Source organism: Charadrius vociferus, unplaced genomic scaffold, assembly GCF_000708025.1.
Source record: "Charadrius vociferus isolate BGI_N301 unplaced genomic scaffold, ASM70802v2 scaffold655, whole genome shotgun sequence".
NCBI classification, from domain to species: domain Eukaryota; kingdom Metazoa; phylum Chordata; class Aves; order Charadriiformes; family Charadriidae; genus Charadrius; species Charadrius vociferus.
The window spans coordinates 1,106,533-1,132,311 of record NW_009648330.1 but is presented as its reverse complement, the minus strand read 5'-3'; the positions used below and the strand labels follow the sequence as shown (position 1 = coordinate 1,132,311).

Below are 25,779 nucleotides of genomic sequence, written 5' to 3'. Positions count from 1 at the left end.
TAGCCTTAGGAGAAATCTGAAACCCACATGAAGCCATCTGAGGTGGACCAATTAAAAAGATCCAAAAATATGAGTCTTGACCTCAGCTCAGAAGAGGTAACGCCTGGTTATAGCGAGGGTATGATCCTCAGTGCTCCAAAACTCTAATTCCAGCTGCTGAAAAATATGCAAACATATTTAATACAGTGTGCTACCAGAGGAGAAGGGGGAGGGAGAGAGGAGGAGGGTATTGCCATTGTATGTTTTCAAGCAACGGGATGAAGAGGGACAAAAGAGTCCACACATCAGGAAACTATTAAAATGAATACATTCCTAGTTTCTTCATAATTAATTCAGCATGGCCAATTTTGTATCAGAGAAGGGGAAAGAAAGATTTCAACCACTTCCTTTTATCTCAAGCTGTTTGGAAGAATATGATCTTGTAACACTGAAAAGAAGTGCCTCACTGCATCCCAGCAGGCGAGTGTAATTTTAACTCTTCCACATGCCTAATTTGATATGCAAATCCCTATTTTCTATATGACATACAATACTGAAATTATACAGCAAAGACCCAGGTTCATTTAGGCACTACCCATCCCTACTTTCTAGCCCCACCCCCGTTTTTACTTCATTTTTTCATTAAATTATACATTGGAAACAGTTTTCGCTGCACAAATGCCGGAGAGAATTTTTTTCAGTACATTTGCTTCATTGTGAGAAATAACATTTGGTTCACATTTTGATAGTTGTCTTCACATGCATAAGGACCAGAGACCTATTCTTTCCCTGTTCTTGAAATTTTAGGTTCTGGGTTATGCTGAGTTATGCAATACTTTCAAAAGAAGATTCATTAGGCAGCTATTTATATGCTCAAGTAATTCCATTGTTTTCAAAGTCCTATGAGAACAAACATTAAAGCTGTGATAGGCCACAAGTATAATTTGGGAGCTCTTTCACAGTTGCTCAGCAAGCGAAGAGTAGCATGCACAGGTAAAATAAGTCTTTGAAGTACAGTTAACCAAGATAATTATTTGCAGCTTTCCTTAACAGAAGATTTGGGTAGAATTAATTGAGCTCTGTGGCTCTGAAAGTCTACCAAACACGTTAAACACTTGATCATTGCCTGTTGCCCTGTATATAACTCGATATAACTGAATATACAACTACACTGTTCGAAATTATAAAACCTGGAAAATTAATGTGAACATTCAGAAAAGAAAATAAATATCTGAGCTTTGTTGGAATTGTGAATGCAAGGGGAGTTTCACCTTCTATTAAGACTCCACTAACAAGCTTCATCAAAAGAGAACACGTTTCTCTGCAATACACTCTGCACACAAATCTTCTTCCGTGAAAAGGGCTGACTGAAAGTTTTGTATTATTTGCTTAGTATGTTATAATAGCACTTAGATGGCCCAGATGAAGTGCAAGGTTCCATTATGCTACACAAGCTACATCACCATACATAGTCCAAAGCGATTATATAATGCCACAACCACTGCCAAAATGGCGGGGAACAGCAAAAGGACCTCTTCTCCCAGCCCCAAATGAAGAGCTGAGGTACAGTCTAATTACATGACCTGACCAAGATCAGACAGGAAATCTGTCAGGGCTACAGACTCAGTCCAGGTGTTGGAAGTCCAACACCAGCCATATCACACGTTACCATTCTTCCCAAATATATTTCTATTACACTGCTCACTTGTGTCAATACTTCCAAGTCTTTTTTTATTAAGACAGAGGCCTATGAAGACAACTTACTATTATTTGATCAATACAGTTGTTTTTTCAGACTGTATGGTACTGAGCTTTTACATGTTTTCTATTTCTATACTAGCTGTGGAGTGATGACTAGGATTCACAAAGAAGAAAACCCACAATATCAACTTCTCAGATGATTCAGTGTTTAGTAATTGACACATCAGATAGTAACTAATATTTGGCAACTCTGCAAATATTATGCCTCAAACTGACTGAGCACAGAAATGAGTATTATATATCTTTGGCCCAAGGATGGTTCTAATGATCTGCTCAACTAGGCATTTCGTAGCAGAAGAAAAGATTTTGTTCCAAAAAGCATGGCTAAGATTTTGAAAAATCTGCAAAACCAGATTTTGATTTAAGTGTTAGAATGCTTGCCAAGCCAGCTTCTTGGATTTCTAGACTTTGATCAGCATGTCCATGACAACCATGCCTATTGCTTTAATCATCATCAGAAACCATGTGCGTGTTATTAGTAACAAATACTGCTAAATCTTACTCTTGGTTTACCATTGTGGAAACAAGATCAAAAATCGCAGTTAACATACAATATGTCAACAACACTGATTTTTCAAAGCAACCAAGAGACACATACTCATATATTGAAATGACAAACAAAATTGGTCTTCTGCCATTTCAAAATTTACCTATAAAAGTTCATTGATGCAGCTTAATCAATACACTTTTAAATGTTTCCCAAAGAGTAAGACCTGGGGAATGAAAATGTTTATTAACAGCAGAAATAGGGTATTTGTTCAAGCAAAATAAAGACTAATGTTATTTTGTATTGCACACTACATATACTCACATCTTTTGTTTAATGTTCTGCTTCTGGAGAATTGTGTTCCATTCTGAGCACCACCCTGCTAGGAAGACACTGACTGCAAGGCCAAGAAAGTAGAGGACTATATTTATGCTCAGTAGAGGTACATGTATGAAGATGAAATAAAAAAAGGAGAAATGTGTACAGGAGCAAACTTCTCTATAGACTTGACTCTGAAATTATTGTCCACATAAGGTGACAGGAATATAATACTAGCAAGAGCACAGTATATGGTTACCCCTGGAGCAGCAAGCAGACACACAGAGAGCCTAAGCAGTCTTACCCTCTTCTAACTTTACATTTCTTTGGGAGGCCAGGCATCAGCTCTAACAGCTCGTTGTCCCCTTTTCCCCAGCCCAACGCACTGACAGTGAGCAGGAAGGCTACAATACACTTACTGCCTTAGAGAAGAGGTGCTGGGAAATCCTACCAACTTTATTAGATCCCCAGCTGTAATAGTTCATTATTTGGGACCTCTGTACAAAGCCACCTCCTACTTTGATCAGAATTTAAGAGCAGAAGTGCTATGAGTGTAATAGAAGGTTTCAGATCAGCAATAAAAACCAATGAGCTTTAACTGCCCTGAAGAACGAGCCTTTTTATGAACGCTGTGGTCTAAGTTCATGATGCTTCCAGTGACAATAAAAGCCATACAGTAGAATCCCCATCAGAGGGTGAAGTCACCTTAAGCCTTGTGACAGACAAAACCCCTAAGAAAATCCCAGTCAAATAAAACACATACTGGCTTCCTCTGTTAAGCTACACGAATAAGTTTTCAAGTTTTCTTTATTTTTCAGTATTATCTTGCTCAGATATAATTTTATTTGTCATAAATCCTTAGTCTGGAATATCCAATACATCTAGAAATTCCATAATATCTATTGTTCAGTAAATCAAATAGAAGGTTTTTATTTAAATAGTAATGCTGTAACGAAGAGTCTGCTTTCTGACAGTTATCCCCCTTTTCCTTTAACTCACCCATATCAAGTAAGAGTTTTCATCATATCACTAATACACAAATTAGACTAGAGACAAGAAGGCTGAAACAAAGCATAATTTGGTTTCTGTATCCCCTAGATGCTCTTCCTATATTACATGTACTAATTAAAGGTTTTGTGACAGTTTATTTAAATATCTCAGAAGTCTCCAGTGTCATACATCAGCAATATCATACACCAGTATAACAGACTAACTGCAGCAAGGAAAAACAAACCACCTGTATTAGAATTCATTTGCTAAATATACAGCCTCCCTATCTGTCTATGTATTCTGTTGATACTCAGATTTAAACAAATACAAAAGTCAGGAGGGACAAAAAAAAAGTTGACTAATCTAAGGATTCCCTTTTATGTGCCACTTCGGCATAAGCGTGCAAGTGTGTCCTCATTCTCTACGTAGCCTACACAGAGCTGAGAAAGGTCAGAAGACTTCAGTGAATTTCCCAACACACTACAACTTGCTGCAGAGTCAGGACAAGAATGTCAGGAAACCCAGTACACCAAATCAGCCCTAACACTTTATTTTCCCCTTTCTAGTTGAACATTTTGGATATACTTTATCATTACCGTTTCATCTTTCTCAAAACTATGCACATAGAGTAGTGCAAAATAAGAGTGCTAGGGTTTAATGCCATCTCCTAGTTGTGCTGACTTACAATTTAGTGTTGGAGAGTTCACATTTCAAAATAAAGCTTCGGCCCTCCCACTCCTGCAAACCACTTGGGAGCCAGTCAGTGCATCAAGCTGGTTTTGCTGTTATTGTTTTTCTGCTTTATTTGATGAAGCATCCTTATAAGTAGACCCTTACAGAGCACTTGTAGGAAGGGGACCCACCTACCAGTGCCATACGGACTTCATCTTCCCCCTGTGCTGTATGCCTTTCAGCTGTGTAACACAAACTTGGGCGAAGATGAGGGGAAGAGCAGTGTTAAATACATTTTCTCTCTGCATTTCACTGAGTGAACTCTCTGCCCATTGTTGTTCATAATGAATCTAGTTTTAAGCAGGGCATGGGGGGGGGGGGGTAGGTTTGGTTTTGCTGACTCTGCAAACTGATACTTTGAGAGAATTGTCTGGGGAAAGCAAAGAGTCCTTTATTATGTCCGTCACTGCCAAGTGATTTGGCAGATTCCTCCATGAGATGCACAATCTGATAGGTTGTGAGAGCGCTTGGCTGGCCAGTAACCAGCAGAAAAGCTCAACTTAAACACTTTTAAAATCTTATTATGGCCAATTTGTGGTTTTGGCTGAAGAAAGGAAGAGGATGAAAAATAGAGGCAGCTGGGTGTCAGTGAAGGGTGGAATACCAATGTCATTTTTGTTGCTGTACCACACAAAAAAAAGCTGGCTTTGTACATATGTTGGATCTAGCTAAGGCAAACACGTGCACTGGCTAGGTAAACCTGCAAAGATTATTTCATTTGTCTGGAAACCCAAGGTGATGTACCGCTGTCTTATGAATCAGAGGGCAAGGTCCTTTTGTTTGGCTAACTGCTAGTGGACAGAGGGCCTGGGGAGGGGTTTTACAGAATCCATGCTGCTTCCTGAATTCAGGGTCCGAGGGAGTCCCCTTTAGCATTAGCACTATGACCACCAGCCCAAAACTGGCTCCAAGTTCTGCCTAAGGGCCATGAGGAAGGAAGGGGCTATGGGCCACCACAGCTGCCAGCCCCGGGGTACCGTGGGGGAGGCCGGCCTTCCCTTCTGCAAATCCCTGCTGATTTCCAAAGTCAAAGCAGCACAAAGAATCTATTATGTGGGCCCAGATCTGGACATTAAGACATGCTTCATGTAACAGCTAGTTTCTGGTCCTTCTCAAAAAAACCTCTGTTTGGTTTTGATCATTCCCAAAGGCCTACCTGTCCTGGCGGCATTAAATAATCTTTGAAATGTCTGAATGAAGATACATATAGCTCTCAGAGAGCACATAGCAGGAGAAATGCTGGGCACTTTGGTTTTATGGAGTAAGCCTGTCAAATCAGCCTTTAAAGCATAAAATTGTCAACTCCCCAGACATAAAGGATACTGCAAACGTAAAAACCTTTTTCAGATTACAGTTTGTAACCTAGTTTGAATATTATTTCAAATATGGTAAGACAGAGGTTCCACCAAGCTTTTGCAGCCAAGGGTAGAAACCAGGCCAAGGACTACCTGTGCCTAAAGGCAACGGGACAACATGTGTTAACATGGTAACAACAAAATATTTTGCCATTATGAATAGGGGCATAACTTTGCCAGATTAACTTGGAACATAAATAAATCCCTATCTGCATAAAGAGTAAGAAAAGATAATGCTCAGTGCAGAAATTGCAGGACCTAAACGCCAACCAAGGTTTACTATTAAACACCATTCAAATCAAGCTGAGGTGGGGAGGGAATAGGAGGTTAATGGTTTAAACAAGGTAAATCCTACATTTTGTAAAATAGGAGTCATTAGGTTAATACCAAAAGACAAAGTGTGTCGTCCTGCTCTTTTCTGGTACTCAGCTAAGAAAAACCTTTGGTGAAAGCAGTTCTTGCCCTCCAGCTGGATGAGCACTGCGACACCTCTGCCGCAGAGCGACTGGGTGATCGAGCACCCTGCTGGGCTGGGCTGGCTGCTTCTGCGCCAAGGACCAGGCTGTTTCTTGGAAATGTTTATGCAATTCAACTGTGCTGCTGCTGAAGCCACAGACACTGAAAGAAAAGAAAAAAGAAAAAAAAAAAAAAAGAAAGAAAACACCCAGCATCAGACCTCTTGAGCCATTACTGTATCTCACTCAGGTTTTGCCTTCCACCAAATACTGTCAAATTTCTGTTTTGTTTGGACCTGAAGGGTGGAGGGAGTTGGAGAGTTGCCTTCCTTGCTGTCACTGCTTCCTAATGATGTTTCTCACTAGAGAAAATGAGCTTGTTTGTTTGAGAATCCAAATTCCCTGTGGGGCACAGTTTGGGAAACTGAAGATATGGGAAAGAAAATAATATCTGTTAGGGCAAAGTATAAACATCCATAAAGCAGAATAGCGAAACACCTACAGAGAATGTTGTAGCTTTGCCAGCAAACTAATTAAAGTCACTGACTGAGGAGGGAGAGAAAACAGCTGAGAAGTTAAAATAAAAATAAATCAGAAGTTTAGTCTAGCAATTATAACAGGAAATAACCACTGGAGTCAGGGCTCCTATGTTCTTTTCCTGGTTCTGCTTCTGATTTACTGAGCAAGTTGGAGAAGCCAAATTTTAAAAGTAGCTTCTAATTTGGAAAGCCTCCATTTGTGATGCCCAGCTGTACACACAGAGGACCTCACTGATTAGCATCTTCAGTGCCCTCCTGTGCATTTGTGAGGGCAGAGCACTTCAGGGCATTGGTGTGTCTGAAGTCAGCTACCTGACCTGGAGAAACCTATAGTTATCAGCCCAAAGTGGCCATCTCTGAAAGTTTCCCGTCTGTGAATTGTGGCTAGCTCAACATATTGCTGTGGGAGTCTGATGTTTAAATGCTCTTTATGGCTGGCATAACATTTTGCAGTGGGAGTGTTATGTTTAAATACTGTTTGTAAATATTTACAAGACTTTTCAAACATGCTCTGTCTCCAAAGTCAGTGCTATTACTTTTGGAAATAATGCACTCAGTGACCTGCATATTTTCTGAAAGGACTGCTTCTTAGTAGGGGTAATGAAGCTGCATTTCCAGGTCTGCAGGAGGAGTCTGAATGCCATTGAAGCTGAGAATCAGAAATAACTCGTTTTCTGTTCAATAACATAGCCCTAGTTGAAACTACAAATAAAGCAATCTATGACACCTCAGGAGGAAGGGCAATGTTCCTCGACCATGGGAGCTCTCTGTACACAGGGTACTTATTCAATTCCATAAGAATTTCTAAATGAAGAGAGCACGTGACTCCTTCTTACATTGACTTGAGTTGTGCGACAAATTCCTCAGAGGCAGAGCCAAATTAAGTGTCCAAAATAAGGATGTCTCCATAAATTGACATTTTCCTGCCCTACATTCAATTACAGTCTCCCATCCTTATCAAGAGGCACCATGGATCAGAAGATTACACTCTGGGTGCCTGCCAGCACTCATTTAGTCATGGAATTCCAAATGTTTCTCGTTATGCCAATGAACACGTTTTTTTAGTTCAGTGCAATACTTCTGAAAATATGTGTGTCCTAGTGTCAGCTTGATCTTTGCTCTGAGCCAGAATATTTACAGTGGCTTGTCAGATTGAGTGTCATGAAGAAATTATTATAGAAGTTTGCCTATTCGTAACAGAGGTTGCCACTACATCTGATGTTTTAAAGAATATTGCTATGCTGAGGAATAAGCATGAAAAATAGAGAATGTTGTTTACTGACACTACGGGGGCGGGGGGAGAGAGGCCAGGGTAGGTTTGGGATCCTCCTGATCTTCTTCCACCTACCAGCATGCAATGCGGAGTGCACTCAATGTTCTTTCCCCACTTGCTCCCACGTGCGACCCTGGAGGTAACACAGCGTACACCATCTCCATCAGCCATGGGAGCTTGAGTCTCAGAGCTTCTGCCAAGCTCAGGTCTTCTGCCAACCACCTGCTTTTTCAACCCATGTTTTCACATAGAAAGCAATTTGGACCTACACACTGAGAAATCGTACAAGCTCCCAAAACAAAAACAAACCCTTTCCCAGCACGATGGGTCATTTAACTTTTGTAAACCTCATCTGGGAACTTTAAAAAAGTCACAGAGGCGTGACATATAAAGAAATGACAAAGAATCCTTCGATAGGTGATCATACCATTCTGCCACTATACAGGTGAAGTATCTCCCTCTAGGCAACAATAAACAAAATGCAGTGAATACATGGGCAGTATTTCAACACGTGTTAGAGACTCTTAGAAAACAGCATCATCTTTACAGATACCTTCAGGACAGCTGTATGCAATACTGTCATCTTCACCTTAACATATTAAGCACCTTACTATACTTTCATTAAATACAACACATAGTTTTAGTGAATGCATTTAGAAGCAATATAAGCAGTATTTGCAGAAGGCCATCGTCGACTCTACTAGCTTCCCTAGATAAAAAGGCTTTCTTTAGGGGACGTTTAACATTTAAACATCACAACATTCCATTTGAGAATCCCTTCCTATTTCTTTCAAAATGTAGAAATCAGTGAAACTGTTTACCGAGAGTAAGAAACCAAATGAAGTTCATAAAATTAATGATGCCCACTAATCAAAAACATGTCTTCCCTTCATACTCAATCCCAGTTTGTGCATTCCCATATAATAATGTGTATCCACATACTAATGAATTGCCAATATTTCATTGTTTAGAGGCTGTGTGAAGCTAAACTATAAAGTTTTCTTAAGGATAGGATTTAGTGGGGAATAGACAAGGATCTAATTAAGAAATATAGTGCTTTACTAGTGAGCTACTTCTCTAGATGCTATATATAATATTAGCAATATGTACTCAATAGAGATGATCTTATAATAATGAAGTGGGTATTAAAACTGTTCATTATAAAAAGCGCACAGGCCTTTTTCTAAATATTATGTTTAGTGTCAGTTGTAAGTGTTACAAGTCTTCTTGAACTTTTGAATACTTCTTACAGAGGTAACTAAGAAAGAGGTAACTAAGAACTGTTAAACTCTAGCTTCAACATACAAACTCTGTTAAGGGGATGACCTTCATGTCTGCCTCCAGTATCTTTTGCCGAAAGTTTCCTAATGAAGAAAAAACTTACTTTTCTACTACTCCCCCCCCCATCCCTTTGTGGTCATTCATTGCTACTTCCTTTTGTTTTGTAGGCTCGTCCAAAAGGAGAAGGCCTGACTCCATACCAGGGCAAGAAACGCTGCTTCGGTGAATATAAGTGCCCCAAGTGCAAGAGAAAATGGATGAGTGGAAACTCCTGGGCTAACATGGGACAAGAATGTATCAAGTGCCACATTAATGTTTATCCTCACAAACAGGTAGGAGGAGTGCAGAGCTGCTGGCATACAGGCTCAGGACTAGGAATGCTCTTGATTTTGTACAGCATGAGTAAGACTTAAACAGGACTTGATGCGGCCTACATGTCACAAAAAAATTGTTCCCCAGATGAGCTACTCTTCTCAGTCCTGGAAATCTGGACTGACGTCAGAGATGCAAAATGTGAATGTCCTATCTTTCAGTAAAAATACCTCCAAATAAAAATCTTTACCTGCCTTTATTATAGAAACAGACTGTGGGGCCTTATAACCTGAGATGGAGTAAAACAAGTTCAGCAGTAGCAATGGGCCTCCTAGTTCTGATTCTCTTCATATTTACACCAATTTAATGTTTCATTCCACTGGTGTCAGTGGAGTTATTTCACATGTACTACTTTTTTCACCTGTTGAAATAAGATCAGATTTGGTCAAGGGGCTGTGTCTATTTATAAAGATCAGTGATAAAAGAGAAAAATACAAACATGACTCCTGCCTACAGAATTCCTTGGTTAATGAAAGTAAAGCAACACATCCTAGTTAAAGAGAGGTTTCTCAGTTTCCATAATACCAAGCAATGCCCAAGCAAAGAACTTCAAAAGAGCCTTTTATTAAGCTGAAAGGGTCAAGTCTAGGAAGCAGCTCTGCTAGGAAAGCTGTATCTGCCATCCTGCCAGCCATAGCTGACATGGTGCACAAAGCCTTCCTTCCTCCTCCTCGCAGATTGCAGTTGCATCTATCCCTTGAGGTAATTCCCTGCATTTCCAGCTCACAGTTCCTCCTCTTATCCCACCAGCACTGGTCACAAGCAGTCAACCAGTTCAGCAGTCCTCAGTGGGAAGGAGACAGACCAATTGCATGAGCTCATACCCCTTGTTTCCCTGAAAACTAGACTACAGACTGGCTGTGAAAGCTGAATTTTCATGTAGAAGGTTGCTTCTGACAACCCTATGAAGAAGTTTGGCCATCATGGAAAAATTTGAGGGGAATTTTGCGATCTTGCAGAAAATTTTTGTGGATGGAAAAGGTGACAATTATTTTAAGAGAGTTAGGGAGGTGTGATTTGCCTCAGGTATAATTCATCCTAGCTGAATCTTGGTAATAAATAGAGCTGTGCATGGGTCAAGTTACCTGCTGCCCACTCAGAGAGACTGCGTAAACCATAGACAGATCATTTAGATGTACTTGCAATAGGTGCAAAGGAAATTCCATCAGGAACCTTAAGTGTCTCATTAGTTACCTAAGTGCTTGCAAAATTCATATAAAAAGCTCTTTCCACGGGCTCATAAGGAACACTTCATACCATTTCATGAGATTTTGGAGGGGAGGATGTCAGGAAAGAAAAAAAATCCCGAAGGGAAATACTGTGACTTTATTATGATGAAAAGACAATGAAATCCATTGCAACAAGCAGGAAGAAGAGATACAAATAAGTTTATTAAGCTTTATCCACCCCAGAATATCAAGTCAACTATATTTTCTCCTATTGTATACATATGCATGTTCATCTAATTCTAAGGGTGAGATTTGGCTCAGTCTCTACAGCAACATTGTATTCCAATATGCAACCAAAATATTGCTTTACAGTTGCTAGTACCTTGAGGCAATATGAATTGCAGTTAAAATGTTGTGTTTGAAGCCTGTCACACTTGGTTTAAACTTGACATACTTCACTAATATCATCCCTTTTCTATCACGGGAGTTTTTCTACTTTACAATGAACTTGTACAATTCCCTGCCTAAGCCAGTGAGTATCTTTTTTTTTCCTGTTGGCCAGTTGAGATTATGTGATCCATTCCTCTTTCTCTGCGCTAATGCCACTCTGATTCCAAACATGAAAATAAGAGGTCATCTTTAGAAACTGCAGTCTAATTCCCTGACAAAACTGTGTCTGGAAACTATATTGCAAGTGAGAAAAAGCAAAGACCTCTTTTTTTTTTTTTTGTGGAAGCATATATATGGAAAGAAAGCTAAGCAATTTTCTTTCACTAACTTACATGAAACAATCTGTAAGCTTCCAAGGTCTCTGGTTCCTTGCCTCTGTTTAGACAGCTTGTGTAGACAACTGCACCAAAATCCAGGCTGAGCAATGAAGTCATTTATCACATGCATGAAAGTACAATCTTGAGGGTGGTAGAAATTACAAGACCACTGATTTATAACATAAGTTTATAAATATTTACCTTGCTCTTCTAAATTCTTTCCACCATTTATGTTACTGTTCAAAGAGTCACAAGAAATCGCTCAAGAGGTATCCCATCTACACTATACAAGCAGCATTATAGACTTGGGAATATGTATATTTTGCAGCAAAGAAGGTTTGCAAGTAGTGCCTTGGGCAGAGTTGCGCCTTGTGGCAGGTTTAGAGGACTCTAATCTGCATAGTAGTACTAAAGTCAAAAACATACTGTGGAAGGGTTTCAGCCTGCAATGCTTCTGTAAGCTGTGCTTGCCTTGGAGCTTTATACATGGTGTTTTCCAGGGAATAAACACAGCATGTGCAGTGCAGGTTTCCACAGCTGACCCCCATCACTGTTTCCACATCATTCCCTAAGGAGACCATTACTCAGGATGAGAAAGAGCTTTGCTCTTCTAATCTATCCACGTGTTCATGTCCCACCAGTAGGTATTACAGCTATTTGAGATCTTCAAGACAAGAGTGCATTTCAATTAGGCTTCAAGATATAAATAACTTGCAGCCAGTCACTAGTGCTCTTTCCCAAAATTTGAACTTAAAACTTTGAGTTGAAAGATTTTACATCCTGTTGTCTCTGCCTCACCTCCATCAGCTTCTATTTCTCAGTGTTACTATTGTCATTCTATTCTTTTTCATTCTTCCAGAGGTTCCCTGTGCTGCTTCCGATTAAACATACCAGCAATAGCCAGACAGTAAAGAAAACAGCACCAGCTCATGCACAGAGCCAGCAGCAAAGGAGAGTTAACTTAGGCTGCATGAGATCAGCGCTGTTTCTTGACAGAGCCTAGTGTTTGCTCACCCATACATGTTTTTTGTCCAAGCATCCAGCTCCACACCAGGCTCTCTCTAAACATTTATCAACATTGATCTGTGTGGTGTTATTCTGCACCATTTTCTAAAATATGCTCTACCCAGACACCAGTGCTCTTACACTAATGACTATATTTTGTAAAAGCACAGCAAAAGACATTCAATAGAAGTTTAATATTTCTAGTTTGAGAGTTAAAGTACAAAAAAATCTTATTGTGCATGTAAGATTGTTGTAGTAGTTCTTTTAATTACCACTGCTGCACCACCTTATCATTTTCTATATATATTCTACTTATTCTTTAGATTTTGATTACTTTGTTGGCACCTATTATAGGAGAGTCCTCACTCATGTTTGTGTTCCTATGCACTTCTAGAAGTTTTTAGCAATCACTTTCCCCCCTCTCCGGGCATTAGTGCATCAGCTAATTATGTACTCCTATTGCCTTCGTTATATGGGAACAGAGTATTTTCACTCATCTGAATCTTCTATTTGACAGTTTTTCCAACTTAAACAATTCACCTAAGAAAAGACACTGCCTTTGCCTAGAAGCCATATTTCTCTTGTGCCATTTTAACTCCATTCAAGAAAAAGAAATCAATATTGCATTGTAGCATCTATCCTTTCACCGCGAAGTCAGCACACTATGTGATCATAGTACAATTAATCCGTAAGAGGGGTTTTTTTTTTTAAATTTAACAAAACCTAAATGAACTGGCCAGACAGAAGTTTGACCTCCATTCTAGCTCAGACACTATTTGCCTCTAGTGAAATAAACTATTTTACTTCAATTTTGTCAATATTTCTTCTCTTCAAGGTGTTGGAAATTTATTACCCCCTTTTCTTACTCTTTGCCCTGCTGTTTGGTAAACGTATCATTGCAGCCTAACGGATAAAGAAGTTATGTTTAGCTTTATTTAAAAAAAAAAAAAATGAAGATTTTATCAGCAGACGCAAATCACTGTTGGTTCCTCAACATTAACTAGCCATATGTCCAGTCACAAGAGCCTCCAAAGCTACAAAAATTACTTAACTGCAAACAACTCAGGCTGTCTTTAAAACCTGTCAGGTGCCACATTTCCCTGGTGAGAGCATATTATAAAAGTCTTCATTCACAATAGTGCACACAGACTGAAAACTCATAACAGATCACATCAGACTCCCTTAAGTCCACATCTGATCCTGGGCAGTAGAGGACACTTACAGGAAGGTGTGGATATAGGACAAGACACAGCAACCACCTCTGAGGATACTTTTCCATCCTCTGGTATTACTAAGTATCTCTGCATTCCCCAGCTTCTCACCAAATAGATCAGCCTCTGTAGAGTCTATTCAGTAGCTGAAATATAACCACATGGGCCACCAAGCTTTGCTACATAATCTTGAATATTGGCCATTAGGATGTTTTTGTCCAATTTAGGAGAGAAAAATGAAATCCTTATATTCAGGATTGCTTGACGTTCATTGCAGTGAATTAGGAGCTTATTCTCAATTCCCAGGCTCACCCTTTTCTCCACTTCTCCTGTCTATCTCTTCATCTTCCCCAGTTACTTTCCTCAATCAGTGAAGTTTTCAGTCATGTGGGGCTTGTCCACGTTGTCTCACAAGGGATGGTTCATGCCCAAGTACTCCCATGTAACTGGCTCAGGCAATAATATCAGAGTACTGAAGATAATAATCTCCGTTCTGGATAGCTCTGGGGTAGCCATTCAAGCACATATGCTGGGTCTGTGAATGGCTTGTGCAGCTATGCTCAAATCTTGATTTCCTATGCATACCTTTTGCTAGTGGGTCCCTGGAGAGGAGAGCAGCCACACTTCCCTGCCACCTGCTCTTTATTCCTGGAGGCTCGTTTCACTCCAGGAAACGATCCCGTGCCAATTCCCCACAAGGAATGTCTCAATTCACCCCTGCGCTCTTACTCCACGTACCCTATCTGTGAGAATGAGCTTTTAATATCTCTGGGGCAGGAAAAGTCTTCTCAGCAGTTTTGCAGCTGTGTATATACCTCAGTGCTCTATAAATACAGCTCTAAATCTCTGAATTTAAGAGAGACGGTGGAGGATGTATTACAAGAAGTAACACAAGAATCTGATAGCAGGGCTGCTGCCATTCATTCCCTGACTCATCCACAGAGGGAATCAGGTGGCTCTTACACCTGAGCTGCAAAACCTCTCCTTGTCCCAAGGAAGAACTGCATGGATTTTTGTTTTCATGACTGAATTTTGCCACTGTGTTCCTTCTTTTGCATTTCAACCACATCCCTCAAGCAGTAAACCTCCCCATGGGAGTGCTTACAGGAACTGACAGGACATGTGGCAAAAATTGGAGGCCAGTTGAGCCCAAGGCTTACTGACAAAGAGGAGACCAAAGAACTACCCTGACAAAGCTGCTCTGTGGCTATTTCAAAAGCCATTTTCTGGGTAGTTAGTTTAGCTACTCTAAACACAAACAGAAGTCTCATGTGGGACTTAAGCCTACCTCTTACTCTTCCAAGGAATTTGGATTTTGTAGTTGTTTATGCTCCTTCTTACCCTGCTCCAGCAATGGAGCCAGCCCTTACAGCCATTCCCCGGCATTCTTGGCACTGTGACAGCCCAGATGCCAAGCTTTGAATTCCCATTTTCTTCCCCTGCCCGCTACAGCGGCAACATCTGTGCCTGTGGCTGCTTCCTGGCTGGCCTCTTATCAAGGCTGCTTCTCTGACTTTGTGGCTAACTCCAGTGCTGTTTGTGATGACAGCTGTTGCGCTGGTGCAGAACCAGCCATCTGGTGACCGACTTGTCCTCTTGGACACTATTTTCTTCCAGCTGTCAGGAATTTAATGTTGGACTGGAAATAATTCAGTATGTAAATAAATTCTTCATGATATCCAAGCTATTACTTCCATGGGCAATGGAGTGGTCCCATCGCAATTCCCATACCTGGGTGCATCCACAGCCACCTCTCTTCTCTCAGTGTGGGGAAGGATGGGTCTGAGCACTGAGGCTCAATAAGCTTTTCAGGTTTCAGGCCTACAAGTGTGATCTTTTGACTCTTTAGATTTAATAAACTCTCCCCAGCATGCCCGCACTTGTGTGCTCCAGCAGTGGGAATACAGATCACCCCAGACTGGTGCTTCTCTGACCTCTAAAAAGAGATTTTCACCATTTAGTTCATGCAGTTATTAATTCCTATCTGGCCCGTCCCAGAGGCATGCTGCTGACACAGGCTGCTTTGCTCTCTCTGCCACCATCTTATCACTGCCTCTCGTGGTCCACAGTAACAATTGAGGGCCTCGTTAACATCCCTGTTCCCCCCTGGCAGACAGAAAAGCGGAAAGTCTGCTCCTCAAGCATGCACATTGCATTTCATCCTTTTTCCCCAGTGCATAATTTTTTATTGGACTAAAAATTTATGAATTCATGATAGCATGTGTGTCTTGAGGGAAGCATAGCTAGCTATAGCTCCTTAACACTGTTAACCTCACAATTATCCTGCCAGTTATGGTTGTAGAATCCATTTCTATTCAGATATCTAATCTGTCATTTAATCATCTTATTTGCTCCTTTAAGACTTGAGGTAATGACTCCAGAAAATTATAAATGTTTTCTTACATTTGAATTTTGATGCAATCCTTTATCCATCAGTGGTAGAATCAATTTGTTCCATTCTACAGAAAAAAAAAATAAATATTCAGTCTTCTAAATACAAACATAAGCAGCCACATTATTCCATTCTGCTTCTTTGTGGAAGCAGTTCTCCTCAAGGGTGTCCTAATGACATTTTCTCTGACACCTAACACTTCATAAGGGCAAGCTTTTTGTTTTGAGGGTTTGGGGTTTTTAACTGACTTGTGGGGAATGTAGAGTTCATTCAGTACATGTAGACTGGGACAGCAATAGTTCACAATCAAAAGTTAATTTACAGGACAGGATTTCCTATAGAAATTCAAATTTATTTCAGCTTCATTCCCTGAGGCAACAGCTTCAGTCACTACCATCAAATGCTTTCCTGGTGGAGCTGCACAAGATTATTTCCACCCAGCAACTACCAGGAGAAAATTAAAGAAAGGTGCACAAAAATGAAGAACGTAAGAGTGCCCATCCCTGTAGTTTTTACTGAAAATATGGACTGCTAAATCCTGGATGCTTGCATTTAGAAAAAGACAGTGAAAATTGAAGTATTATATTTAAACTCTCCATTTAATGGAAAAAGGCATACCTTTCCCAGAGAAACATAGCAGGATTTTCTGTTGTTTTACAAGCTCCATTTCACCTCTTTCTAAGGCAAGGAATTATTTTTTCAGCCAAATAGCCTATCCCCTTCTCCACACCCTCTCCAAAGGCATGGCTGAGTTTCACGCTACCAGCCTCTCAGCAGCAGCACAGAACTCTTGCAGCCTCCTCAGCTATCCGCATCTCCTGCACAATTCAGGCAATCCCCAAAACTAACACACAGTGTGCGGCAGCCTGACCCTATCGCACCCCTCTTGCGTCGGCATCTTCTCCTTCCCGTCTGCTTCCACCACGCCAAAGCTGGTGAGAATTCTCCAAGGTGCCAAGGAAGTCCAAACCTTGATGGACACGCAGCTCTTGCGCTGTCTAGTGTCCTGCCCTTTTAGCATGGCGTAAGAAAGGTTGCAAGGGTGAAAGGTTGTTACTTTAAAGCCCTTCGCAATTAGAAACAGACAAACAGCAGCAGGACAAGAATAGTTGCTTCTCAGGGTGTTTAAAGGGTGGGGTTTTTTTTGCCTTACGAGAAATTCATAAAGAGAAAACAGCAAACGGAGATAAGCTGGGACTTCATTTTATGCAAAAGTTGGATCGCAGTGTTCTTGGGACACAAACCACGCAAGCACAGTACCAGTTTCGAAGCCTCGGCCCTCCACCGCCTCACCAGAAACCAGGCTCCGCTCAGCGCCTCTTCTTCCAGCTGGCCCTTGGCAACCTGCTTTCCTGCGTTTGTAACCCCTCTCTCCCCAGCCTGTGTCGTAACACGCTGGTAACAATAACATTTCTGAAATCGAAATGCTTTGCAGGCCAAAAAGCTGAGCTCAATCAACGCAGGGGGAAAGCAAACCACGGAGAGCTATTGTTTCTGAAAACCGTCCAAAAACTCTTGGCACTTCAAGGCATTCCCAATGTCCTTTGCACTATTTCCAGGAAAAATTATTCCCAAGGCCTTGCGTATTAAAAAAAAATCTGGCTTATATCAATAAACATGATAACTGCTGTATTTTTTCTCTTTAATCAGAGCACAGCTAGCATGTAGAAGCAATCAGAGCTGAGTCAAATAGCCTGTTCTAAGTGTAGCATTTCAAAACTCTCAAATTCTCTGTTGAGGAACATAAATTAACTCCTGGGATTCCTGAACGTGAGCATCATCTTTGACTGCATTTATGTAATGCAAGTTCTTGAAGACAATTTGTGGGCAGATGTTGGTGGAATAAATGGCAGAAGAGGTGGAAGGGCAGTATTTCTGATCAAATAAACTTGTCTGTGCTCTGGCAGAAGCACTGCCTGCACTAGTGGTTGGGTTGCAAGCCCAGAAAGAGAATTGCTGGTTTTGATCTCAAATCCTAACATACTGACTTCCCAGCAAGTCATCCAAAGCTCAGTGGGGTTGCAGGGGGAGGTTAAAGGATTTAGAGGAGATGTGGGGTCCATCTACATTCCTTATCCCCTACCTGATGCAGGAAATCCAATTTGCAATTAAATTGTAAATGAAGTTAAACTCAAAGACATGTAATATATGGGCCAGGACAGACAAAACTTCAGGAAATATGGATAAGAGCATTGAATCAGTAACGAACCATCACCACTGAATTACTCCCATACATTGTTTTTACTAGCCATGCAATATACTAAGAGTGTTGCACTTATAATCCAATACAACCAAGCAAAAATTCACAGAAATTGTTTGTTCAGGATAATAGAATATATTTTGTCTCGTTTTAGCTACTTAGAGCTAATAAACTCTTCTGTTCTCTGGATTATGAGCTGTTCTTGCAGTGCTACATAGCCAAAAAAAGCAAGCTTGGAGTCTCTCTTTTCTTCTTATCCACAGGGTCTCAGGTGGGTGGCTTTGGAAGGAAGAACTTATAAACGAAAACTTAGATCATCAGGTGCACTTTAAGATTTTACAGCTAAAGGAAAGCCTTTAGGATTTAGGAAAGGTGTGAAAAGATAAACGGCCATAATTTTGTAATTTATATTTATCCACCCTCTGCTTCGTATTTTGAAGAGATAAGCAAGAGCCTAGTATCCCTGTGAGAACAGTGAGAAGCTTATGGGTTGTTTTCAGAATTCACACCATGTGCTGTCTCTGCCACAGTCCCATGGAACGACCACTGTCTTCATGGGAAGGCACTGTGCAATGAAATACTCTTTCAGGTACATTTCACAAAAACAGAGAAATTACAGGTTAGGGAATTTTGTTGGGTTTTTTCAAACAAATGGTGTACTTTATGATATTCTACCTCACATCTCTATCACCTCTCTAACTATTAGACTTTCCAAACAAACTTATGGCAATATTTAACATAGGTGGTTTATTTTCAGAATGATTGTGAAACCCTTGTATGTCATGGAAAACTAAAGAACAAAGATCTACTAAAAACAAAGCAGTTTCGTTCCCTTGTTTAGCCAAATATGCCTCCAACCCTATGATTGCACAAATATTATTAAAAATACATAGTCAATTTATCACTCAAGTTCAGGGCAAAGGGTTGTGTTGTGAGGCTGGGGGTTTTGGTTTGGGGTGGGTTTTTTGTGGGATTTTGGTTGTTGGGTTTTTTTGATTAATAGCTTTGCAGCTGCTCTACTTCAAAAATTTCAGCCTCAGAAATATGGGACTGAGTACTGGGAAAACCTCATTTAGCTATGTAATATCTGTGCATGGTTAAGACAGTTTTCTTGTTGTAGCAGCTAATTCTAACATTGGTAACCCCTGCTGGCATTGCTGGGTAATGGGATTCCCATGCTTGAGGTGTTAATGCCTTTGGGACATCTCAGTTTACTGGAGCCAAGAGAATAAACTCTTCTGTGTTACTGCTTTTATAAATATAGTCCTCAATTCAGTCTTTTAGTAATTTGTCTACAACAAAGTTACCACCACCTTTAAGAAGAGGAATGGCGTTCAGTTGCGAGGCCACTCCGAACCAACGCAGAGCTGAAAAACTATTTCATCCCTTCAGGAAAGAAACACAGTACCTTTATAATCACTGGGAGAAAGCTCAGTAAAGCATAAAAGCAGGCTTCACAGGCATAGGAAAGAGTAACAGTGACAAAACCTTGGATTTAATCTGATTTCCTTCCCTTCACTGCAGAGACCCCTGGAAAAGCCGGATGGCCTGGATGTTTCTGATCAGAGCAAAGAGCATCCCCAGCATCTGTGTGAGAAGTGCAAAGTTTTGGGCTACTACTGCCGCCGTGTGCAATAAACCTTCGAAGTGGCCTCTTCCCATCCCCATCATCCTTAAAGATCCTCTGGCAGCACGTGATCAACAGCAACACAACAAATCAAGATAAAAGCTAAAATAATTGCCAATATTGCCTATCTAATAATATGCCTTACCATTAATAGAATGTAACATTTCTCCTGCGCGTGCACATGCATGCAACAGGTATTTACAGGACTGATCTGTATACATGCATATATATATAAATTTATATATATGTACAACACATCCATAAAGCGTTACTGACAGTGTTCACAACAGAACCATGGTTGCAGGTTCTGCTGATTGTTTACACAGACCCTATATCACGGCCAGGTGAAATGAAGTACTATTCAATAGGCAAGGTATAATATTCACAAGGAATAGATGTTATACATATGGCTTTTGCAGAGGTTAAATAACTGCGGGGCCACTAACTGTAAGCACTCAACCACAATATGAACGTTATTCTTATTATATGACAAGACAAAGGAAGATGAAACAAGCCACAGCATAAAAGAAGGAAGATTATTTTTTTTTATCCCAGTTTTAAAAAGTCTGAGAGTTTTGCACTGCTGCTTTCTTGGACTTTTTCTATTTGTTACTATCGCTTGGGCAGGGCTTAGGCAAAATAATTTTTGCAGGATGTGGCAAAAAAAAAGTGAATAATTGTTTGAGGGTGTGGGTTGGGTAGAAAGGGAATACCATAATGGGACCCAGAGCATCAGGAAGGATTCCAAGAAGTTTTTGGAGGAGACAAAATTGGCTTGCTTGTGCTACTAACAGATCCTTCTCTTGTCATATAATCCCGCTGAAATGGTCCCTGTATGTGTATGGGCTGTTCATTAAGCCACAAGCACACTAAATTTACTGTGAATAAGGAGGGGACAAGAAAACTTTAAACTGTCCCCAAAACCCTTAATTGAAAGACTAGCCAAACCTACTATTTATAATAGTATTAAAGCCACTTTCTGGAAATATTTTTATGTCCTGTTTTCTACTGTACAAATTTGTTATATTATAAAACTTGTTAGCCATAGGAGTGTTTTGAGGCATGAAGAACACTCTATATAGCCTTCCCTCTTTATGTCTTCCTGAAACACCTACATACCTGAGGAGAAATGTAGGAGTTATACTTTGTTGTCCCATTTCAGGTAAAACTTTGCGCAGGGGCATCCTGCTGCAAAGAAGTATCTCATCAGGGATTGGGAAATAGCATGAACTGAAAGTACCTCGAGACAGTATCTTGTTTGTATGTCTACATAAGAGTACATTGGCAATAGGACACAACAAGCAATTCACTTGCATTATTCACTAAAAAAGGGATAGTGTTTATTTGGTTGTTTTTTTTAATCAACGATTTCTATTTTTCTGAAGTTTCCTTTAGAGGCATTGATTTGTGTGAATGATACTTAGTGGAAACACTTTAAATCTTAAATAACTTGATGTGAATTAAATTTGTTTTGAAGATTAATTCCATAACGCTAAGATAGAGGGGGGTTTATGCCAAGTTAGAGCAGGATGTTACCAGTATGTACAGTCAAGCTCTTGTAAAGCAAATTGAAAACTTACAGTAAGCATTCGTATAGGAAATGTGAAGCGCTTTACAAATTTGCTCTAGGGGTGAAACATTTGCCATTTGCCTGCTTTGCTATAAGCTGGGCAAAATTGTTTCTGCTTATTCTGGTGATAGCGTCATGTACATATCGCACAAACTCCATTATTTATGGGTAGCCCAAGTGACCCAGCCTACTGGTCGGAGCAATGGATAAACATTGGGACTCCTGGCTTCTGACCACAGGTCTCCCATTAGCTCCCTGATTTTGGGCAAGTCACAAGATCCTTCTGGACCTCAGTTTCCCCATCTGCAAAATGGGGATAATAATAATTTAGTATACCTACCTCACAGGAGAGTTGTGAGGCTTACTTAGTATCTATAAGTGTTTTGGCATCACTGGATGAAAAGTGCTATGTAATGCTAAAATAGTAGTAACTAAATTAATCACTTTGAAACTAGTTTAGCCCAGTTGGCAATTCCATCAACTAAGATAGCTGAAAATAATATTATTGAAAGTTAACACTAATAACGGTTTGGTTGCCTCAGTGAAGATATGCAGCTTTAGCATTTTCAAACGGAAACATTCTTTTGCACAGACTCAGAAATTACCATAGAGAAGTTCTCTAAACAAAGATACTAATCTGCCCATACAAATAAGAATAAGAAAATGCACAGGCAATTGTAGGGGTGGATTTTCAAAGTCTGCCCTCTAGTATCAATCTTAGCATTTTGTTTTAAGCACAAGTAATATCGAAAGAGCCGCATGCTAAACCAGATCTACCAGAGCACATGAACAAAAAAACCGCCTTGATGCTTCACATCCAGCTAAAGGACATGTAGAGAAACCCCCTTAAACGAAGATAAGGGAAAATGTTATTTTCTTTTCTCCCTGAAACTAAGATGTTGCTATCAACCATTTTTTCTTTGTTGAAATAATTTCCATCTTATGATAACCACTAGATCAGTAAACTAGCGCATCCCTTGACGTAGCTACATCAGTACAAAGCACACCACCAGGTTCTGAACAAAGCCAACTAAAAGATACCTTTATATGCAACTGTTGCTCTTTTCATGACAGTGCCCTGTTAAAAATTGTTTATCCAGATTCAACACTGCATGGCAATGCCTTTAGCTTATGGATTTTTAGGTTGTGCTAAAAATACACGTGATCTACTTTAACGCAATTCATGTCTATAGGTGTAGAATAATAATTTTTAAGAGCATACTTACAAAAGTTCAATATTTATATCATTGATATTTTCCTAGGCAGCAGACGAATAAAGTATTTAAGTAATATTTAGCATATTTGAAATAAAGAGGAGAACAGATTTTTCCCCTGCACTCACGTTGGGGAAAAGCAGAGAAAGAACAAAACATGTGGAAAAGCAAGAAGCAACACTGCCGTAGTTTGTACTGCCTAACTCAGAGACCGCAAATCCGTCCCGGTGCGCGATGCGGTTGCGATCAGGCCCTGGACACCCCCAGGGCTGGAAGCAGCCTGCTTGCCTTGCCATCCCTGCCAAAAATAGGGTGGGGAGAGAGACAGAGACTGGAAGTCCCCAGGGAGCAGCCACAACCCCCCTCCCCTGCAGCCGTGGGGCTGAACTCCGGCTTCCCCCCAGCCCTGTGGGGCATCCCCTTGTTTTCTGTCCTCACTGCACAGGGCTGAAGCCTGTCTCCCTAACGAGCTGGTGCCTGGGGAAGGCTGCAGCGCCAAGCTCATGTTCCTCTGTCCTTCCCTGTGTGAGGTTTGCTTGTAGGATTGTAGTGTTCTGCCCCGGGCATTTGCTCCACGCTGTTCTGTATATAGTCTGTGGGTTGCTGGAAAAACACATCCACATCAGTAATGTACAATAGCTTATGACTATTGGCTTTTAGTTAATGGCGCAGAGGGAAATTTCTGGATTTTATTTCAAAGAAAAAAAAAAAGATTACTACAAAATGGAATTTATTTTTTTTTCCACCCCAAAGGTAATTCACCTATAGACCTAACTAATTCTTTCCAAATTGGAAAAGAATTTACAAAATCAGATTTTTTTTTTTTTTCACAGAAAGAGGATGAGTTGATTTACATCTTAAATTTTTCCTGAATGTTTTCTGGTGTTTTCTTTAACCAGCTCTGCATTTAGAACATCAGCTAGTAATCCTTTAATGCATTTTTAGACAGTCTAACCAGAAGCAAAGCAGGCATCAGTAAAAAGAGTTTAAAATCAACACATGCCTCCCTAAATGGACTACTCTCTGGGGGTGCGCCTTATAGAAATTTGGCTCTGTGCATTTATTTGGCAGAACAATTTTTAACCTCAGATGCTTGCAGTTGCCGGCCTACCAATCCATCCAGCATGCTTTGGGTGTGGGTTGTGGGGTTTTTTTTCCTCTTTCCCCCCCACCTCTTTGGAGATTTTTAAGCTTTCATTTATTCCTCAAAAAAAAAAAAATCCTAAACACGATTTGTTTCCTCAGTTGGTCAGAACATTTCACACAGAATTTGTCCTTGGCATTGGCACTGCTCTGGAGAAAAGTATCAGAGATTTGAAACGTGTGGTGTCGGTTTTTAGCTGCTTTAACTTGATGCAGCTCCAATTAAGTTGTTACAAATACTTCATTTAATGGTGATGAAGCAAAATCCCTGTAGCTGAAAGGATGGCCCCATTTTAGCCAGTTTCTACTGCTGCTACCACAAACATAAAACGATGCCACACAAGCAAAGTTTGAGGCCTTTTTGTCTCAAAGATGCTTTTTAATTTCAGATAAATACACAAGAGTATATATTATTTCTGAAAATAGGTGTATTTTGAAGTTCCCCATTATATGGGACTTAGTTTGTAAACTAAAAATGTGAAGTTTCATACGTCTGAGAGAAGCCTTATACCGAGAAGTATTCTCTATATTTTTCCTTTTTGTGTAACGTGAAATTTAGATTATACATGGGTTGCATACCTGTGACGCTCTAGCAGTTATTCCAAAAATAAAACTACTTAAAACTTTGAAAGTTAACAGCTTTTGGAAATGTCAGACTTAATAGATTAGTTCTCTTTGTCCTGCAGTCACGTAGAATATTTTTTCCTAGTACGGACCCTAAGAGTTGTCCACTGAACAGCATGCAATAAATCATCAACATGTGGTTTTCAAGTTAAGTGAATTGACATACATTTTCACTTGCCTTTGCCAACATATTTTAATATGCGACAGAACTATCCCCATACAGATATCATTCTTTAAGGTATGACTCCTCTCCTGATTGGGCTTCAACGCATATCTCTTTCCTATCTGCAAAACCACTGCTGTCCATTCAGTTTGCTATATCGCTGAAGTGCTCAGAGGGCTGTTTGAGGTCTTAGATATAGGGATGATGGTTTGTGTTTCTAGGATGAATTTCAAAGGGACAATCGTGTGCAGTTACTAGCTATAGATGATTGATATAAATGTTTACCCCTGTATGAAGTATTTTACAGTTTTACTTGCAGATGTGTATTTATCTTGAGTTATACTTGACATAGAGTTTCTTTCAATTTTTTTTTAATACTATGTGTGTATTTTGGAAACCTTTTTAGATGTTAAAATTTTTGAATGGTTACAAATATTTCTTGTAATACTGAATTGTTATCTTATCTGGAAACTCTTTGCAGTAACTTTTTTGTATATATTTGAGGGCCTTTTTAAAAAAGTATTGTTTGTTTTTTGGGGAAACGTTTTTACAATTTGGAAGCTTTCAGAAGGGCCTTCCTCTCAACTAGGATACTAACAGAGGTAAGAGTTTTCTTAAGTATTTTGCAGAACTAAGGATGTATCCTCAAGAAAATATTTATGGAAGTAATTTACTTTTTTTTTTTTTACAATGCTTTTGTCTGTATAAAGTATGCAACAGAACTACATTAAGAAGGAAATATTGTCTACATAAAATATTATATGAAAGTTGGTACATAATTCTGACAAAAACCCTTGCAATTCTTTAAGCCATATTGTTTTTGTTATCCTTGGATGAAAATATCAGTATTAAGTAACCAATATATTATTCAAGTGCTTAGACTTATATGAAAATGCTTATACAGTTTATTTATGTGTATTTGGGGAAGGATTGCTAGAAAAAGCTATCACTAGACATATAGCAAGTGAGGAGCAAATAACAGTATACTGTCACTTTATGGCCTTGTGAGAGACAGAGAAGATGCTGAAAGCACCGTCGAGACTCGGCTTTCAGAAACTCCGAAGCACAAGTGTTGGGTTTCAAATGGTGGTTCTCTCCTTTCCCATAACCAGAGGGGAAGAGAGTTGGTCGGGACACTGTTTGACAACTTGA

General features: G+C 39.9%; 1 protein-coding gene across 1 annotated transcript in view; it reads left to right on the top strand.

Annotated features, from left to right (window-relative positions):
• Nucleotides 1–20,447, top strand: part of ZCCHC24 (zinc finger, CCHC domain containing 24) — a 115,028-nt gene extending 94,581 nt beyond the window's left edge. Inside the window, exons 4-5 of the mRNA XM_009884570.1 lie at nucleotides 9,338–9,502; nucleotides 19,811–20,447. Coding sequence (XP_009882872.1) covers nucleotides 9,338–9,502; nucleotides 19,811–19,924 — 279 coding nt within the window. The 3' untranslated portion in view covers nucleotides 19,925–20,447. The remainder of the gene's footprint in view (nucleotides 1–9,337; nucleotides 9,503–19,810) is intronic.
• Nucleotides 20,448–25,779: the final 5,332 nt, after the last annotated feature.